The sequence below is a fragment of the Periophthalmus magnuspinnatus genome, chromosome 11 (assembly GCF_009829125.3).
Source record: "Periophthalmus magnuspinnatus isolate fPerMag1 chromosome 11, fPerMag1.2.pri, whole genome shotgun sequence".
NCBI classification, from domain to species: Eukaryota; Metazoa; Chordata; class Actinopteri; order Gobiiformes; family Gobiidae; genus Periophthalmus; species Periophthalmus magnuspinnatus.
In genome coordinates this window covers 5,104,398-5,121,553 of record NC_047136.2, presented here as the reverse complement: position 1 = coordinate 5,121,553, position 17,156 = coordinate 5,104,398, and the positions used below count along the sequence as shown (strand labels likewise).

General features: G+C 39.0%; 1 protein-coding gene across 1 annotated transcript in view; it reads right to left on the bottom strand.

Annotated features, from left to right (window-relative positions):
* Positions 1-17,156, bottom strand: part of csmd2 (CUB and Sushi multiple domains 2) — a 367,948-nt gene that overhangs the window by 105,481 nt on the left and 245,311 nt on the right. Inside the window, exons 12-15 of the mRNA XM_033975230.2 lie at positions 15,983-16,095; positions 8,424-8,606; positions 2,480-2,670; positions 483-618 (exon numbers count right to left, since the gene is read on the bottom strand). Of these exons, the coding sequence (XP_033831121.1) occupies positions 483-618; positions 2,480-2,670; positions 8,424-8,606; positions 15,983-16,095 (623 nt within the window). The remainder of the gene's footprint in view (positions 1-482; positions 619-2,479; positions 2,671-8,423; positions 8,607-15,982; positions 16,096-17,156) is intronic.

Sequence of the window (17,156 nt, the reverse complement as noted above, 5' to 3'; positions counted from 1 at the left end):
CGAAATGAATGCAGTAATATGGCTGCCAATTGCTCACTATAGTATCTGCATGAAATGGGTTTAGCAGCAGCAGCAGACAGCACTGTGCATCGCATCACAGTCGCAAAAAACCCATCTGGAGTTTGCTCAGAAGTCTGCACTGGCCCAGAATAGAACATAATGAGCACCGCCGCAAATGTAACTGCCAGGTAAGAAAGCACTGTCTTTGTTTGGCTTTTATTTAGATGTCAAAACTCGCTTTAGACTAAAAAGGACAGCTTTTGTCATTTATGTCGCGGGCTTTGCAGTGAGTGTGTAAAGAAAAGTGTCGCCCATGGGTGCTGGAGCCTGTGCAGCGAGCGGGTGACAAGCGCACTGATACTGCGGATGATTCATGAGGCAGTACACACACAAATAGCAGACACCCAGTACAGTTACGAACCCCGAAAATGAAGTAGTGACACGTTTTGAGATGCGTTTTGGACAGAACATTTCATACGTACTTGTAAAGGTGATGTTGAATCCTCTGTCGGTGTACGTGTGATCTGTCAGAAACTCGAGTCGTGCCACGTGACCGCTGGTTGTTATGGGAGGAGGGACCACGTCTCCGGAGAAGGTGCCCAAGATGGGAGACTCCGCCTGCAGATCACACTGTATTTAATCTCTTTTTTAAGCAGAAAAGTCCCAAGAACACTGCGACAAAAAGCTGAAAATGGATGGCATTTGTCCAAATACGATTGTCTTACACCAAGTCCCACGCAAGCCACATGAAGAACCTGAAATAACTGTAGCCTGCTGTATAACGTAGCCTTTCTAAGCTAACAATACAAGCAACTGCATGCTAACGTCTGCAGGAATATAAGAGTTCCTGCAGTTGTGGCCATGGAATTCCAGCATACACCTCCAAAACCAATGGCTGCAACTGACAAACTTCACAGGAGTTTAAAAAATTATGGATTATTGTTGCATTATCAGAAGAAAAGCCCGAGTCTTTTACCGGATTTACAAAGCTCTAGACCAGGGATGTCAAACACATTTTCACACAGAAAATGGCCGCATCAGAAAACGGTCACTCTCAAAGGGCCACATGTAAAATAAATGCAACTACTTTTTAACTTGTTCATTAACTGTCTCTGTATTTATTTCTTTTTTGAGTTACAAATACTGCATATACATTTCCATAGATGTAAAAAGACGTGGGGGGCCACATTTCGCCCGGGGGCCTTGAGTTTGACACATGTGCTCTAGATTGACGGTGGAGATGGATTTCTGCAGCTAAACGGGCTAGCAGCTAATCAAGCCGCACATGAATTAAGCCATGAACAAATTTTTAGATGGATTTTTCTTTTCTTATTTGTTTTTATTTGAAAAACTTAACCATAATCTCACAACGACTCAACAGCCCTAAGTTTGCGTAGTCGATTAACATTATAGTGTACAAATTAGCCAGAGAAAGTAGTTTAAAGAGAAACAATCCCGAATGCACTTTGCTAAACACAGTTCATTTGCTTAGAGATGTTGATTATAGAAAATAAAATCACAAACTAAAGTTAAATCAATGTTTTGTGTGTTTATTACATTGATGTGAGTGAGTTAGCTGCTAATAGGCTACAAGTACATCACATTGAGTTTTCACTATTTCACTACATCTACATCAGTAAACGCTGTAAGTGAAGGGATTTATAATAAAGTCTGTATTTTATAAACATCCCCAGGGGCCGTTTGTGATGATATAAGAAGGTGAAAAGGTCAGATGTCCAGATATTGTCGAGATAAGGCGAAATCTACGCTTTAAAATCAGCCCCGTGCCACGTAAGGGTCACTAATGTTTAATCTGATATGTTTTAAGATTAATCATTGTCTACGATTCCAAACAAAACTCAAATAGAGTCATGCGCAGTGATGTGACATTCGTGAACGAGTTGGCTCTTTTGAATGAGTGAACGTGTGGAAACGAATCGCATTTTTTTAAAGAATCAAATCTTTTTCTTTCAAATTTATATGCATTTTTTTTATCCTGATTAACGTTGAATCAACACAAGAATCAACACAAAAGCAGAGCAGACAACACAAATGAGAGCTTTGTGCACAGAAAATATAACAGTTTTTTAAATAATTTGTTAATTTATTGTTATAGTTTAACGTTGTATTTAGATTATTCATAATTTCAAAGGTTAAACACATTCCCACGCTCAGTTTGAATCATTTTAAACAAATCTTCACCTTAGTCTTGGCCATTTCGTCTATGATTAGTTTGTTGATAAAATTAGTTATCACATTGGTTTCTGTCATAAATAAATAGGGATCCAAAAGATTCGGATCCCGTAAAAGAGCCGAAAGTCCCTTCACTTGTCACGTGGGTGCTCTGTCTTTACATAGACATTAAACTGTTGAACAAATTGTTGCTGAATCTGTAGAGTGGCTAATGCTAATCGCTAATGCTAATTGCTAATGCTAACTACAAGGGGGAAAAAAAAAAAACAACATAACTACAGCCTACCTTCCCGCCATCTTTTATGGACAGAAAGTCAAACTGCTTCTCCATGCTCAGGTCGTTGAAGGCGAGGTTGATCCGGCTCTCGGGGTTAGCGATGATGAGCCACACACAGTGCATGTTGTTGCCGTACTCCTGAGGGTAGTTAGGGGACAACAGCGCCCCCGATGGAGTGGTGAAGTTAAAGAAACAGGAAACTGCAAAGAAATGAAACGATGCGGTAAATAACTTGGGGACAAATTGTGCAAAGTTAGTTGTGCTTGACCTTTGAACTCTGAGGTTTTTGCTTAAAGGGCCCATATTATGCTATTTTCTGATTTGTTCTAATGTTGTTTCCTCATCACAAACAGACCTGGAGTTGTATTTTGTTTAATTAATTCATGTTTAACACACAAACTCTGCATGTTTAGTTCTTCTCTCAAACTGAAAACACTCCAGTTCCACCTTGTGATGTCATCATGTGGTAATACAGGAAGTGCTCCACTGTGTTTTTAAATCTCCGTACACCTTCACTAGAATCATTTGGATGATTTTAGACCTGGAATTGCCAATCTCTATTGAACAAAAGGTAAAAAAGTAGCTTTTAACTTGAAAAGTACAACTTCATGACATCACAAGGTGGAACAGATCATTTCAAGACTCAAACATGTGTGAATCAAGCAAAACACAACTCCAGGTCTATTTTTGAGAAGGTAGCAGCATTATAACACAACTTAAAGCTCACAAGAGTCAATTTTACGTAATATAGGACCTTTAAAGCTGCATTATGTAATTTTTCTGGTTGCGTAGCATCACATTTAACTTGGGTATCTTCCTGGAGACAAGCAGCTGACGCCACCAGGCCAAGTTACAGGTCAGATCTATGGAGATGCGCCCCCGCTTACAGTAAGAATAGATGTTTTTCAATGATTTTTTTAAGCAATAAAAACTTAAATGTTATTCCTTGAACGCAAGATTAATGCCGTACTGTAAAACATTCCAGGCTAAGCAGTAACATCTCCATGGAGACAACCAGGCAGCCCATTCCCTATTAGAAAAGTTACATACTACACCTTTAAAGCTTTGTCTTATTATGAATTTCACCTTTGCAAAGATGGCGACTGTTTTCATCTTAGATTTGGACATGACTCATTAGCCCATGGATTGAAGAAGACAATTAGCTTTGTCCTTGAGTTAAGTAATTCCCATGATACCCAACTAATCTGATCTCTTCCCACCTGTCAAGGATTTATGGTCCAATTTAAAAGACATCATTTCTTAACAGTAAACCTGTACATACATCTACATACTTAATGCCTGTTCTTTCGTTACAGGTTACAGATGACTAGAGCCCGTCCCTGCGGCTATGGGACTTGTAGCGAAAGATAACGTAATAACAGTACCTCTTTGTGCACACAGGGACGAATGTGATTGGTGTGTGTGTGTATGTGTGTGTGTTTGTGTGTTCGTATGTAAAGCCTTGACGGAGGGTGGAACGGGTTAAGACGAGCGATTAACAGTGAATGTGCTCCTGTGTTTGGCTGTATGTTGTTTTTAGAATAGGATTTGAACAACGTGACTCTAGGTATTATCTGTTTAAATCATTTGTGGTCAGTTTATTTATTTATTTACATTTACATTGGCGTAAATGAGCATTCATGCTATAACCTGCACCAGCTTCTCTCCTCCTGATTTGTCTTGGTTAATGTTGTGCACTGTTGTTGTTGCTCTAGGCCTTAAGTTCTTTCGTGTGTGTGTGTTTGTGTCTGAATCTGTCCCCTTTCCCCATAAAATCCTGGTTGTGTGAGTTCTTGCTGACGATTGGAGGACTGTTTTCCCAGCCTGACCAATCATGTCGCTCACCTACAGCGGTTAAGGAGGTTCAGCGCACCTATTCGGGACTGCTGGTCTTATTCAGTTCATCTTTATTTCGGATTCATGGTGCATTTTTAAGAACAGGCAGGGACAGGGACAAAACAAACAGTAAACATCTACATAAAAAAAACAAAAACTGTCACATCAGTGTCTCCACATCCTGCACTGATAAAGAATTGCACTGAATCTTATGCTTATTAGTGACATTATTATTTCATTTTCTAACTTATTCAGTCTGCAGATAAAACTGTACATTAAAGTTCTCAGTACAGCTTGCAGAGTGAATGTGTAGTGACAAATATCTCAGTCGCACTGGTCCATCGTGGCCCGTAAAGCGTCATTTTAATCCACCTGCAGCCTTTGGAAACTGGCTTTTTTGTAATGAGTGTATAATGGTGATTAATATGATTTAAATAACATCAACTTTACATCATCAGAACATGACCCAAACTTGAACAAAATAGTATTAGCTTGAGCGTACAACATCCTGCATTGTCTATAAAGTGTAAATCTTAGTGGCCAGTCTGTCATTTTTGTGTCTCTTTTGTCACTGTGGTGGTACTGACTCTGTGTTTGTCAAGATATTGTCATGTATTTGTAAAATTAGTTCCTTAGTTAATCTTAACCTTTGTTTCTTTTGTTTAAAACCGTGCAAGTACCTTTTATTTAAGTCCATCTATTTTACTTAGTTTACCTTCTACAACCCTGTTCCATTAAATTACTTCTTACTTTCCCATTTTTCCATCCTGTTTTTTGGTTACTCCCCTGACCCTGCACGAGCTGGGCCGTAACAACTGTCCCTGTAGAAATAAAAAGCCATAACATACCATATCATACCATACTATAACAGTACTCAGGCTCCTTCAGGCTGCTCTTCAGTTTGTGCTTTGCCTAATTTAGAGTCCATTTTATCTACTTTTTTGTCCTCTTTTGGCTAATTTGTTGTTTAGACCTACAGTGGAAATGATGTAGTCCACGTTTAGACCTGGTTTAGCCCCAGATTAGACCTGGAATAGTCCTGTTATAGCCCTGGTTTAGATCTGAGGGCACTCCGAAAACCAAATCTTTTCTTTTGGTGGTCCATTATTAGGAAGATTGTTGCAAGTTATGATGTCATTGGTTCACCATAGTCATTACATTACAGCTCTGTTATTACATTACGGGCTTAATACATCTAAACTTGGCCAAAGTTATTACATTACTGGCCATTATTACGTTATCGTTTGTTACAGACATCAAATACGAAGTAGCATCGAAGAAATACACTTTTCATATGCATTTTCATGTTTATCTCACGGCCGTGTTTATTTTTGCTCCATAAGTTTGAAAATCTCTTTGTATTTGGCAACACTGGAACAAACAGCATGTAAAATGTGCATAAAGTCCATTCACAAAAAAACAAAGGCGCTAATGACACTTCCTGAGACGTCCCAGATCTCATTACAATAATTGTGCGCAGTGGCAAAAACAAACAGCGCCCGCATTGTCTCCACATTACCAAAATTGTTTATTCAAAAAAAGAACTGCACGGCGTATCCAAATCGAATCCAGGGCCCGAAACCTCTCCGTTACTTAACTTCCTGATGTTTATCTATGCCCGCTATTGTCCGTCCAATTATCTTATCAATCATACAGGCGGGGGGATGATGTGCCTCGTCAGCTGGCTTTCTCGTTTACCATCGGCTTCTAACGCGGTGTTTGTCTTTCATGCTGGTAATTGGCTAATATGCCCTCCTATTGTTTTCAAATCCACAGCCTCTGCTCGGCAAACTGTAGGGATAATCTGACCATTTATTATGCAGCACGCCCGGCGCACATCGGCACAAACACATAATCAAGAGGCGGAGAGAGTGTGCGCGGCTGCACTCATTCATACTGTAAATACCCCGTATACCATAATTCTTAATGAGAGGCGGCGATATATATATGCGTAATGTGGTATCATCTTTTAAGAATGGAAAAAATAAATACATTATATAAAAAATACACAGAGACGTACATATATATCTCCCATAGAGTGTGTAAAGAAGTGTAATAAGTGAGCGTGAGGTTATCCACAGCGTCCGGCGTCAGTTAAATGAAGCTAATCGAGGCTAGCAGTTATAGCGGCGAATTTGGAGCCGAGTTTCATATTTGGAAATCCGATCACGAGTATCATAGCAACCAAAGAGCCAATCCAGAGCGAGGGTGTTGAAGGTAACACCTCTTCACGCTTGTGGTTTAGCAGGGAGAAGGCACTTAGCAACGCTGTCAATCAAAACTGTTGCTAACGCTAGCGGGAGTGACCTCGTGGAACAAAAGAAGCCTGGTTTGTTTTGAGGTACAGACATAATAGTGAAATAAAAACACCAGGATCATGTAGAGCGGGTTAATACGAACATTTAAAGACCAAAATGACGAGTGACAGCAGCAGATACGGAGAGAGGGGTGACAGTTGTTTTATGGAAAGTGAATTGGAGCCAGAGTCGATGGAGCCGGAAGCGCAGCCCATGATCACTTCTTATTTGGAACGTGGAGGCTAGCGGGTTAGCTATGTCCATTTATATATACAGTCCATGAACAGCCCCCAAAAACATAATCAGGTAAGTCAATCTGTCTAAAATCTTTTACATAATAAAGGTGCAATTCGTAACTTTTCCGTCGGAGCGTCCACCACCAGCTCGTCTCCATTGGCTTGGAAACTGCTCCGTCTGGATTAGGCCACAGTATGGGATTAAACAAGTTCCGGGTCTGTGAGGAGGTGACCCCCGCTCACAGTCAGAATGCAAGTTTTTTTTAGCAATAAAAACAACTTAAAATGAATAAATGTCATACAGAGAAGTTTAATGCCATACTGTGGAACATTGGTGGCAAAGCAATAACATCTACATGGAGCCGACGGAAGACTCCCCACACCGGAAGAGTTCCACGGTGCACCTTTAATGTATGCTAATGTAAGTACGTAAATAAACAGGTAATTTATATGATATTTGCAGCGATATTATTATGGAGATCGTAATTGTCATAGTGATTTATTTGTTGGTGTTATGACTGATACAAACATGAGCAGGAAACAGGAAACAACATGCATTTATTCCTGTTACCTCCTGTAAGCTTTGTCCATCCTATTACCACACTGTTACTATTAATGTGTATTATTGCTATTTTTATGTGTGAGGGCTACAGCAACTACTTTTTTTTATCTGCAATCTTTTCCAACTCCTCAGACAAGTTCTGTAAGAATCCGCTTCAGCTCAAAGGTCAGTCCATTCATTTCCCCTTCACCTTGGGATAACTATTTCACATTTTCAAACTTTAAATAATGTCTATGTTATGGAAACACACAAACTACCCCTCAGTTTCCAATGAGGTATTTAGACATGGTGTGTCTCGGTATGTCTCATTATGTCTCTGTATGTCCTGTTATATCTCGGTATGTCTCAGTACATCTTGGTATGTCTTAGTATATTTTTTTATATCTTGGTATATTTTGGTATATTTCAGTATATCTTGGTATGTCTTGGTATATATTGGTATATTTTTTTTATATTTTTGTATATCTTGGTATATCTCGGTATGTCTCAGTACGTCTTGGTATATCTCGGTATATCTTGGTATATTTTGGTATATTTCAGTATATCTTGGTATGTCTTGGTATATATTGGTATATTTTTGAATATTTTGAAATATCTTCTTATATCTCTGTATATCTCAGTATATCTCGGTATATTTTGATATATCTTGGTATATAATTTGGTATATTTTGGTACATCTTGATCTATCTTGGTCTATCTTGGTATATTTTGGTATATCTCGCTATATCTTGGTATATTTTGGTATACTTTGGTATATTTTGGTATACTTTGGTATATTTTGGTATATCTTGGTATATCTCATTATATCTTGGTATATCTTGGTACATGTTGGTCTATCTTGGTCTATCTTGGTCTATCTTGGTATATTTTGGTACATGTTGGTATATCTTGGTATGTGTTGGTGTGTCTTATCACCACTGTATTTGACAGGTTGTTTGTCTGTCTTGGATTAAAAAACAACAAAAAAAACAACAACCATTGAGACGTGTGACTATAACGACCGTCCGCTCTGTCCCACTTACAGACACAGCTGGGCTTCTTGGCCGACCACTGGTTGTTCTTCTGACAGGTGATGTTCTTCTTCCCGACCAGCTCAAACGCCGGCAGACACTCAAAGAACAGCTTGTCCCCGTGTCTGAAGCCGGTCCCCTCCCTTTTCCCGTAAGCTGGAATCCCCGGGTCTCCGCAGCTGCCTTGGTCAATCTCTGCACAGAACACAACACACAACCATTAGGGGATTTGTGCAAACGAGACCACAACATCAAATTTGTAGTCATATCAATCTGCCATACAGCCTGGAGCGCATATCGACTCCTGCGTGCGCGTTAGATTAAAACTCGGTATCCAAAAGTGAGACATTGCAGGAACATGCATCAACTTGCCTAACCCCAGAGTCTCGGCACAAATCTTTCTATGAACCCAATAGATTTTTATTTAATTACTTTATTGGCAAAGTAAATCGACAGTTTGCGTTTTTGCAGTCTGCACAAATCCTGATGAATTATGCACCCATTTGAGCTCTTTTGAATTGGACTAATGGCTTCCCCGATAACTATTAAAGCCCGAATAGAAAGAACATTTAGACAAAAATAAATATAGCTATCGATTCCTGCAAGCAATAGTAATTAACAAACTATATATATGTGAATAAGCATCGATGGGTTTAAACTGCTGAGGGGCTATTAGCAAAGCCTTTTAAAATGTGAACTTAACTATAGGCAATTAATGACATAATATAAAACACACAAACAAACCCACTGTTTCTTGTTTTCTTGTTGCGTCACTGACAAAAAACACGAGACTGACTGATTATGTTCCATTGCATCATCGCGGTTCAACATTTCAAACTCTTCTTTGACAGTAAACACAATATTACAATCGTTTCCTTAATATTGCCATAGTTGAGATCGTCTAGATTTATTTTTTGTCTGTTTAGGGAGATCCAATAAGTGCACTCAGACTCTTTTTCATGGACGCCCTGTTCGAATGCAGATCGAGGGACAGTTTTGTCTATTATTTGTGCTTTTTTGTGTATTGATACTTGCTCAAATGAGTAGACCATGCCGTTTTGATACTAGCAAGCAAGAAAAGTGTATTTATATAGCACATTTGCAGATAAGGATGTCGCAAAGTGCTTCATAATAAGAAGTTAAAACACATAAAACTACTTCTACAACTGTTGTTAGTATCGATTAGTATGCAGGTATTAATACTTCAGGTGCGACAGTAGTTCAGTTTGTAGAGTATTCACTGATCCAAAGGTTGGTGTTTCGAATCCCACTCTCGACGTAAACATCATTGGTCGAGCTTTGAGAGTTTTGAAGATGGAAATTTATCATTTACCATTAACAACCCTACATCACAGTGTATTATAGATATGGCGACTGTCCAAACCACAGCAGTTTCGTCTCTAGCAAGAACATCTACAAGGACGTTAGAGGTCAACTCTTTCAGGGACAGTTATCGAGGTTGTCACACACCCTTATCCTCCTGAGACCTGACGTCCTCATATGTGGACGACACATTTTGGGTTGTCTAGGCCACAGTGCAAATATTTAGAAGAGGAAGAACAGCATACAAGAACAGAAACAATGCTAAAATATTCAGTTTAGAATATTTTTAAGAGTTTAGAATGTTCAGACTATTTTTTTTTTGTAAAGGCACATGTGATCTTGCTCCTGTCTGCAGCTCTTCACATGAGCCACATTGTTCCAAGAGGCACAATTGTTGTTTTTCATTTTGTTTTTACTCAGGACAAATGTTGTTGTGTTCAGGGTCTTAATAAATAGTTTTTGCAAATCATTATTCAAATGTTCTATCAACATGATTAAAACGTAGAACGAATGTCTTCATATGTGGACATAATTTTTCCCAGAAACTACATAATCTAAAAATATAGTTCTTAGTTTTTACACTCATCAGGTCCAACCAGCCTAAATAACAAAGATAAATTAATACTGCATGTCATGTAAGAGCTCGGGTCTCAGGAGGTTAAAAGTTCCTTTATGACAACAAAATAATCAATCATTTATCAAAATTTTCCAGATTTCCCAGAGATGAATGCTGTTGTTGTGTCCTTGGGCAAAACGCTCCCCTCTCCCTCCCAACCCACGTCGCCCCCAGTGTCTGTCTACATCACATGTGTCAAACTCAAGGCCCGGGGGCCAAATGCGGCCCGCCATGTCATTTTATGTGGCCCGCGACGAGGTAAATTCAAATGTATGTCATGTTAAAATGTCGGTTTATCAGGAGTTATGCAGTTACAGAGACATTTTTTTATATCTTTCCAAATTTGACACAAAACATTTTGCTGATATGGCCCTCGGTGAAATTTTTTTGATATTTCGGTGAGTTTGACACCCCTGTAGCCTGCACTGTTGTATAAATGAATGTGTGCGTGGATGAGTGACTTGTTCCTCGATGTAAACCGCTTTGAAGGTGGAAAAGCGCTCTGTAAAAATGCGTTTCCCATTTAATTTAGTCAAAATCTGAAATAATTTAGAGCTCATTTTAAACGCTATTTGTAATACATTCCAAACAACTATCTATTGTCCCACCTCTACCTGTATTTTAAGAATCACACGCTGTGCTCTCGTCTCGTCTTCTTCCTCAGACAATGGGCAAAACTGCTTCCCATCTGCGTCTTCCTCACCGTCTCCGTATAATTGTTTTCTTCTTTTACTTTCTGACAAATGTTCTCGGGCGTCTTAAAAGCTTACATCTGCACTCCCACACACGTATGACCGTCTCTATACTTCTTAAAAACCGCACGGACCAATTTCATTAACGAAACATTTATGCCGCGTTTAATATTCCGGTCAGTCCTCTCGCCGCCGCTGCTGCTTTCCCGTGGTAGCAGCTCACAGATGGAAACGCAGAGGTATCCCCCGTGGAGCCGTCCGGGATGGGAGAACGCTGAGAGGGAATCAGATCATCCACCCAGGAAAGCATGGCAGGTGCTAATACAGTTTGAAATAGTATCAGGGGTGATGTAAGGTGTGAATCCGTACTCGGCTCTTAATGATGATCACGTACGTGCAGAGTGTGTACGGGTGTCCTGAATCAGCCCCGCTCGCAGCTCACAACTCTCTGATCTCACGCAGAAGAGTCACCTCGGAGAGAGTTTGGGCCGAGAGGACACGCTGTACCCCCGATGAGAACGACTGTACGGACCAGCCGCTGCGCCGTTTTAAACACTTATGTGAAATAACAAACAAAAAACAAAACCTACTCAAGATTTTCCAGCCCCGTGCAACCCCAATTACTGTCGCTCAGACTTAAATTACAGCTTGTATGAACTCAACTTGGAGATACTAACTAAAAGTAGACTGTATAAGAGACCGGAGAGATAAACTACAGCACTGGAAACATGTTTGAATAACACATGTTTTTGTTCTTTCCAGGTAATTTGCATGAAACTATATGTAAATCATTCATCTATACTGTATTTACTTAATGGTAAACTGCAATATTGATCTGAAACGCCTTAATAATAAAAGAGGACTCGCTGTTCCAAACTGCAGACCTGAGAAGCCAAGTCTGTTTGTAGTCGTATTTCACAGCAGGCAGTTCAATTTCAGCTACACTACCAGTACACTACCAGGTTTTTTCTTGACTTTTACGACTTTCTACATTTTAGGTGCATACAGAAGACATCAAATACATGAAGCAAGATATGGGGAATTATGTAGTAAAGAAAAAAAGTTAAAAGCTACTCTACTAGATATTTTTCGACAGAGCAAAAGGCGGTCATTTTGTGAATAAGAAAATATAAAAAATATATATGTAGTAGAGTTGTGTAGCTTTTTTTCCCTGTGCTATATAATTCCATACATCTTACTTCATATATTTGGTGACATTTATACAGCGTTTTTCCACCTTCAAGACTCTCAAAGCGCTTTACATCAACGAACCACTGACGTTTATGTCGCTCCGTACAATCCCAGCTCCACCGTGGCTTAATATTGTTGTGTCCTTGTGCAAGACACTTCACTCAGCATATATTAGCGCCCCCACTGACCATTCAACCAATGATGTTTATGTCAGATCAGAGGACGAGCACTTTTATACACATTCACAGTCTTCTGAATGTGTATACAATGTAGAAAGAAGTAAAAATACAGAAAAAAAAGCATTGAATGAGGGGTGTGTCCAAACTTTTGACTGGTAGTGCACAGTTTAATTTTTATTATTATTGAAAAATGGCTTGCAACAAAGTTTGAAAGTAAGAGCTTGTGCACTCCAGCCTTGAATGCATGGATATACAGGAATACTCAAAAAATATATGAGTCGATCGAAGTAGAAGTCTGAGGTAGCTAGCGAACCTTTACCAGCAATAACATGAAACTATGAGAAAATAACTACAACTACTACTTGAATCTATTCAGAATCTAACCCGATCACGTCTTGTCAAGCCAAGTTTATTGATAAAGCACGTTTAAAACCAACTCCAGCTGCCCAAAGTCTTACAAACTCAATGTAAAGTTCAATCTCATGAAGCAAAACATGCAAAAATACAAGAGTCCCGCTCAGCTCGTGTGCAAACCCACTGCAAACAAATGGGTTTTTTCAACAAATAATTCCAAGTATTTAAAGACTGGGCAGGTTTAACACACAAAGGAAGACTGTTCTAGAGTTTGGGATCAGCTACAGCAAAAGCTGGGACCATGGAACGTCCAAAATCATCGGGTCTGCTCAGGCTGGTCCGCTGATCTTTAAGGAAGCTAACAAACCTTTACCAGCAATAACATGAAACTATGAGTAAAGAGCTACAACTACGACTTGCATCTATGCAGAATCAAACCCGATCACATCTTCTCAAGCCAAATTTATTGATAAAGCAAATTAAAACCAACCCCAGCTGCCTAAAGTGCTGTACAAAGGCGATATAAAGTGCTTACAAAAGAAAACATGCAAAAACACAAGAGTCCCACTCAGCTCGTGTTCAAACCCACTGCAAACAAATGAGTTTTCAACAAAGAATTCAAAATATTTAAAGATTGGGCAGGTCTAACACATAAAGAAAGACTGTTCTAGAGTCTGGGATCAGCTACAGCAAGAGCCGGGACCATGGAACATCCAAAATCATCTGGTCTGCTGATGTCAAAGTTCTCCTGGGAACATGGACGGAAAGAAGCTCTGAGAGACAGGAAGCGGCCAACCCACGGAGGCATTTAAAAACCATCATCAGAATCTTAAAGTCCATCCTGAAGCTCACAGCGAGCCAGTGCAGAGAGGCCAAAACGGGAGAAATGTGCTCATATTTCCTGGCGCACTGCAGCGTTTTGGACAAACTGTACGCGGTGGATGAAGCCCGGTCCAATCCACAGCGCAGAGAGCTACGGTCGTCCAATCTGCAGGTGATAAAGCCATGAACGACACGCTCCTTATCGCACGTTTGTCGTTCTTTCGTTCTCCAACACCTCAGATAAAAAAGTACATCTACGCAGTACTCCAAACGACCGCAACGTCGGTTCTTCGAGTCGACCCTGTTCAAGTACATCACATTCACATCCATTTAGTCCTAATAAACATCACAATGCGTTTTCAATCTGAAGCGTCTGAGGTCAAAGGGCACGTGCTGAAAAGGCTGGTAATTGCGCTTGATGATGGAGCCTAAAATACGAGTAAGTGAGAATGCAGATTAGATTTTGGGTGTTCCATTCTGGGAGGTGAAGTGGTTCAAAGCGTTTCTTCTTCCCCTTCATTAAGTACGACTCGTTGTTTTAATTACTCTTTGCTTCGCCGTGCTGCTCTACTTTCACTGTTATTTTTACTGATGAAAAATAAGCATTTGCTAGCAGGGGAGACGATTCAGAGTGTGCGAGACGGGCACTTATCAGAATGTGGGACTCCCTGAACTCGTAAACACAAAAGGAATCTGCGCGAACCATCTCTCCAAAGGTTTAGTGTATTGTGTTTACTTTACTGTAAGATATGAAGTATGGCATCGGTAATTATGAAGTATTATAGATGGGAATTAAAGGGGCATTGTTCAACTTTTTTGTTTTTTTGGAGGCCTAGGTGGAACAAAATTTAGCTGTAATAAAAACGATGATGTTTCCTTAATCTTGCCATTGTTAAAGGGCCAATATTACGCTATTTTTCTGATCTAAGTTTTAATGTTTCCTCATCACAAACAGACCTGGAGTTGTGTTTTGTTTCATTCACATGTTTAACACACAAATCCTGCATGTTTAGCCTGAGTTCTTCTCTCAAACAGAAAAGAAAACACTCCGCTCCACGTTGTGATGTCATCATGTGGTAATACAGGAAGTGCTTTACTGTGTTTTTAAACTCCACACACCTTCACTGGAATCATTTGGATGATTTCAGCTCTAGAATTGCCAATTTCTACTGAACTAAAGGTAAAAGGCAGATGTTAACTTGAAAACTACCACTTCATGACATCACAAGGTGGAACAGAGCATTTTGGAGATGTACGCAAACGTGTGAATGAAACAAAACACAACTCCAGGTCTGTTTTTGAGGAGGTAACAACATTATAACATGTATTAAAGTTCACAAGAGTCAATTTTATGTAATAGAGTCTTTACGTTTGCCCAGATCAAACCCATATGAAAAATCTATTCAGGAAAGGGCAGATTTTGTCAATTATATGTGCTTTTTCTGTATTGATACTTGCACAAACGAGTAGCCTATGTAATTTTGAAACTAGTTTAAGTATCAATTAGTATTTAGATATTAATTCTTTTACTTTAAACAACCCTACATCACAGAATATTAGACTAGTATAGACCTGTCCTAACCACAACTGTTGTTCTATAAGTTCATTAGAGGTCAACTCTTTCTCTTTCTTTTTCAACAATCAACTCTTTCTCTTTCTTTCTCTTTCAAATGCTCCTTCATAACGACAAAATAATCCATAATTTATTTAAGTTTCATCTAAATCTGGAGTCATTTTGCGCTAATTATAAACGTTTAAAGGGAAAAGATACACACAGATTTATATCATACTGTGGAACATTGACATACAAGCAGATGGCACACCCTCCAAAAGAAAAGTTACATAGTGCAGCTTTAATTTTCATACATATAATCTGAGGCTCTGCACTGCTTTGATTTGAAATGAAGTAAAAAGTGACTCATTTTGGTTGCATGAAGACAAAAAAGTCAATATTGGTCATATTGCTGATAGTTTTATGTGGTGTGTTTGGTCCTCAAAAACTGGTAAATGGTCACAAGTTAAGAGTCTTGCTCAAGGGCACAACAACAGCAGCATTCATCTATAGGAGCTGGAATCGCACCGACAACCTGTGGGCCAGTGGATCTGAACGGTCGATCAATGATGTTTACGCCGAGACCGGGATTTGAACCAACAATCTTCAAATCAATGGACAAACTGAACCACTTGGATGATGTTTGACTTAATTCACATCATTTTTTTTTTGTTTTTGTTTTGTTTTTTCCCCAAAATAAGGTCAAACAGGCATAAAAAAGGTAAAATACAATCTTAGTCATGTAACATATTAATATCAGGGGAAAAAATAATCAAATACCAATGCATTTTTTCTCTTTTTGTGTAAAATTGCTAAAAAAAAACAAGCTCGAACGTCCTTACCCTCGTACGAAACCTTGAAGCCCAGGGAGCCGCTGGTGTCGTCGGTTTTAAAGTTGAGCCACATCTGGTGACTGGTGCTCACGACGAGGTCTGGAGTGGTGGTTCCAGACAGGCTGAGGAGAGAGTGGAGAAAACGTGCGTTAAGGAGATAAGTCTTGATTTCTTCCATCTCATTATATCAGCTGCACAGTTATTATGCAAAAGGTTTGGGCCTGTTCCACTAAGTGTCGCTTCATCGCCAAAGGGCCTGTTTCTACGGCATCATTAAAGACATTATCACAGTTCTCAGACAGCACAAGAAACAATGGAATATGTACACTTTTTTTTTTTTTTTTACTTTTGGAGCCAGTTCTAGCGCAAAGAGCAGAGTGACAGAAAAGGAGAGAAAAAAAGTCCAAATTCAACTTAATATTGACGCTCTAACTGTTTTTGAGGCTGGTAAAATGGCTTCAGTTTGAGAAAATGAATTTGAAGTTTGGTTTTGCCATTGCAGACGACATCCATGTGTTTGTGACTGGTTTTTCAAATGTCTTTGAATGAAAAATCTCATCGTGCTGCACTTTTAAAAGCAAATAATAAACCCATGGAGTGAGTGAAGTACTTACAATATACTGTAAGTAGGATAGAATTACACAAAGGGATAAAATACTGACCAGTGGTGGAACATAACGAAGTAAAAGTAGTAAAATTTTAGGTATCTGTGCTTTACTTAAGTAGATTTTAAACTGGATACTTCTTATTTTTGCTTCACTATATTTGAGAGCAGTATCTGTACTTTCTACTCCACTACATTTTTGAACAGGACTGAAAAGTAAAAGTATTTTCATTGTTGTTTGAGACCCGCTGAAAAGTCTGAGTTTATTTGTAACATGTTTGTAGTTTGACCAAAAAAAATCTACAAAGAAAACAGCTAGAAAAAGAATACTGATTCGTTTCTGTTGAACAAAATCAGCACAAATCTTCATCAAACTCATTACATTTGAAGCTTAATACGACGTCAAAATCTGTGTGAAATACTTTTACTTTTTACTCTTTAAATACATTTTTAAACAAGTACTTTCATACTTTTACTAATATAGATTTTTTCATGTCATACTTTTGCTTTTACTTGACTTTGCTACGGTATCTGTACTTTTACTTAACTGACAAAACTGAGTACTTCTTCCACCACTGA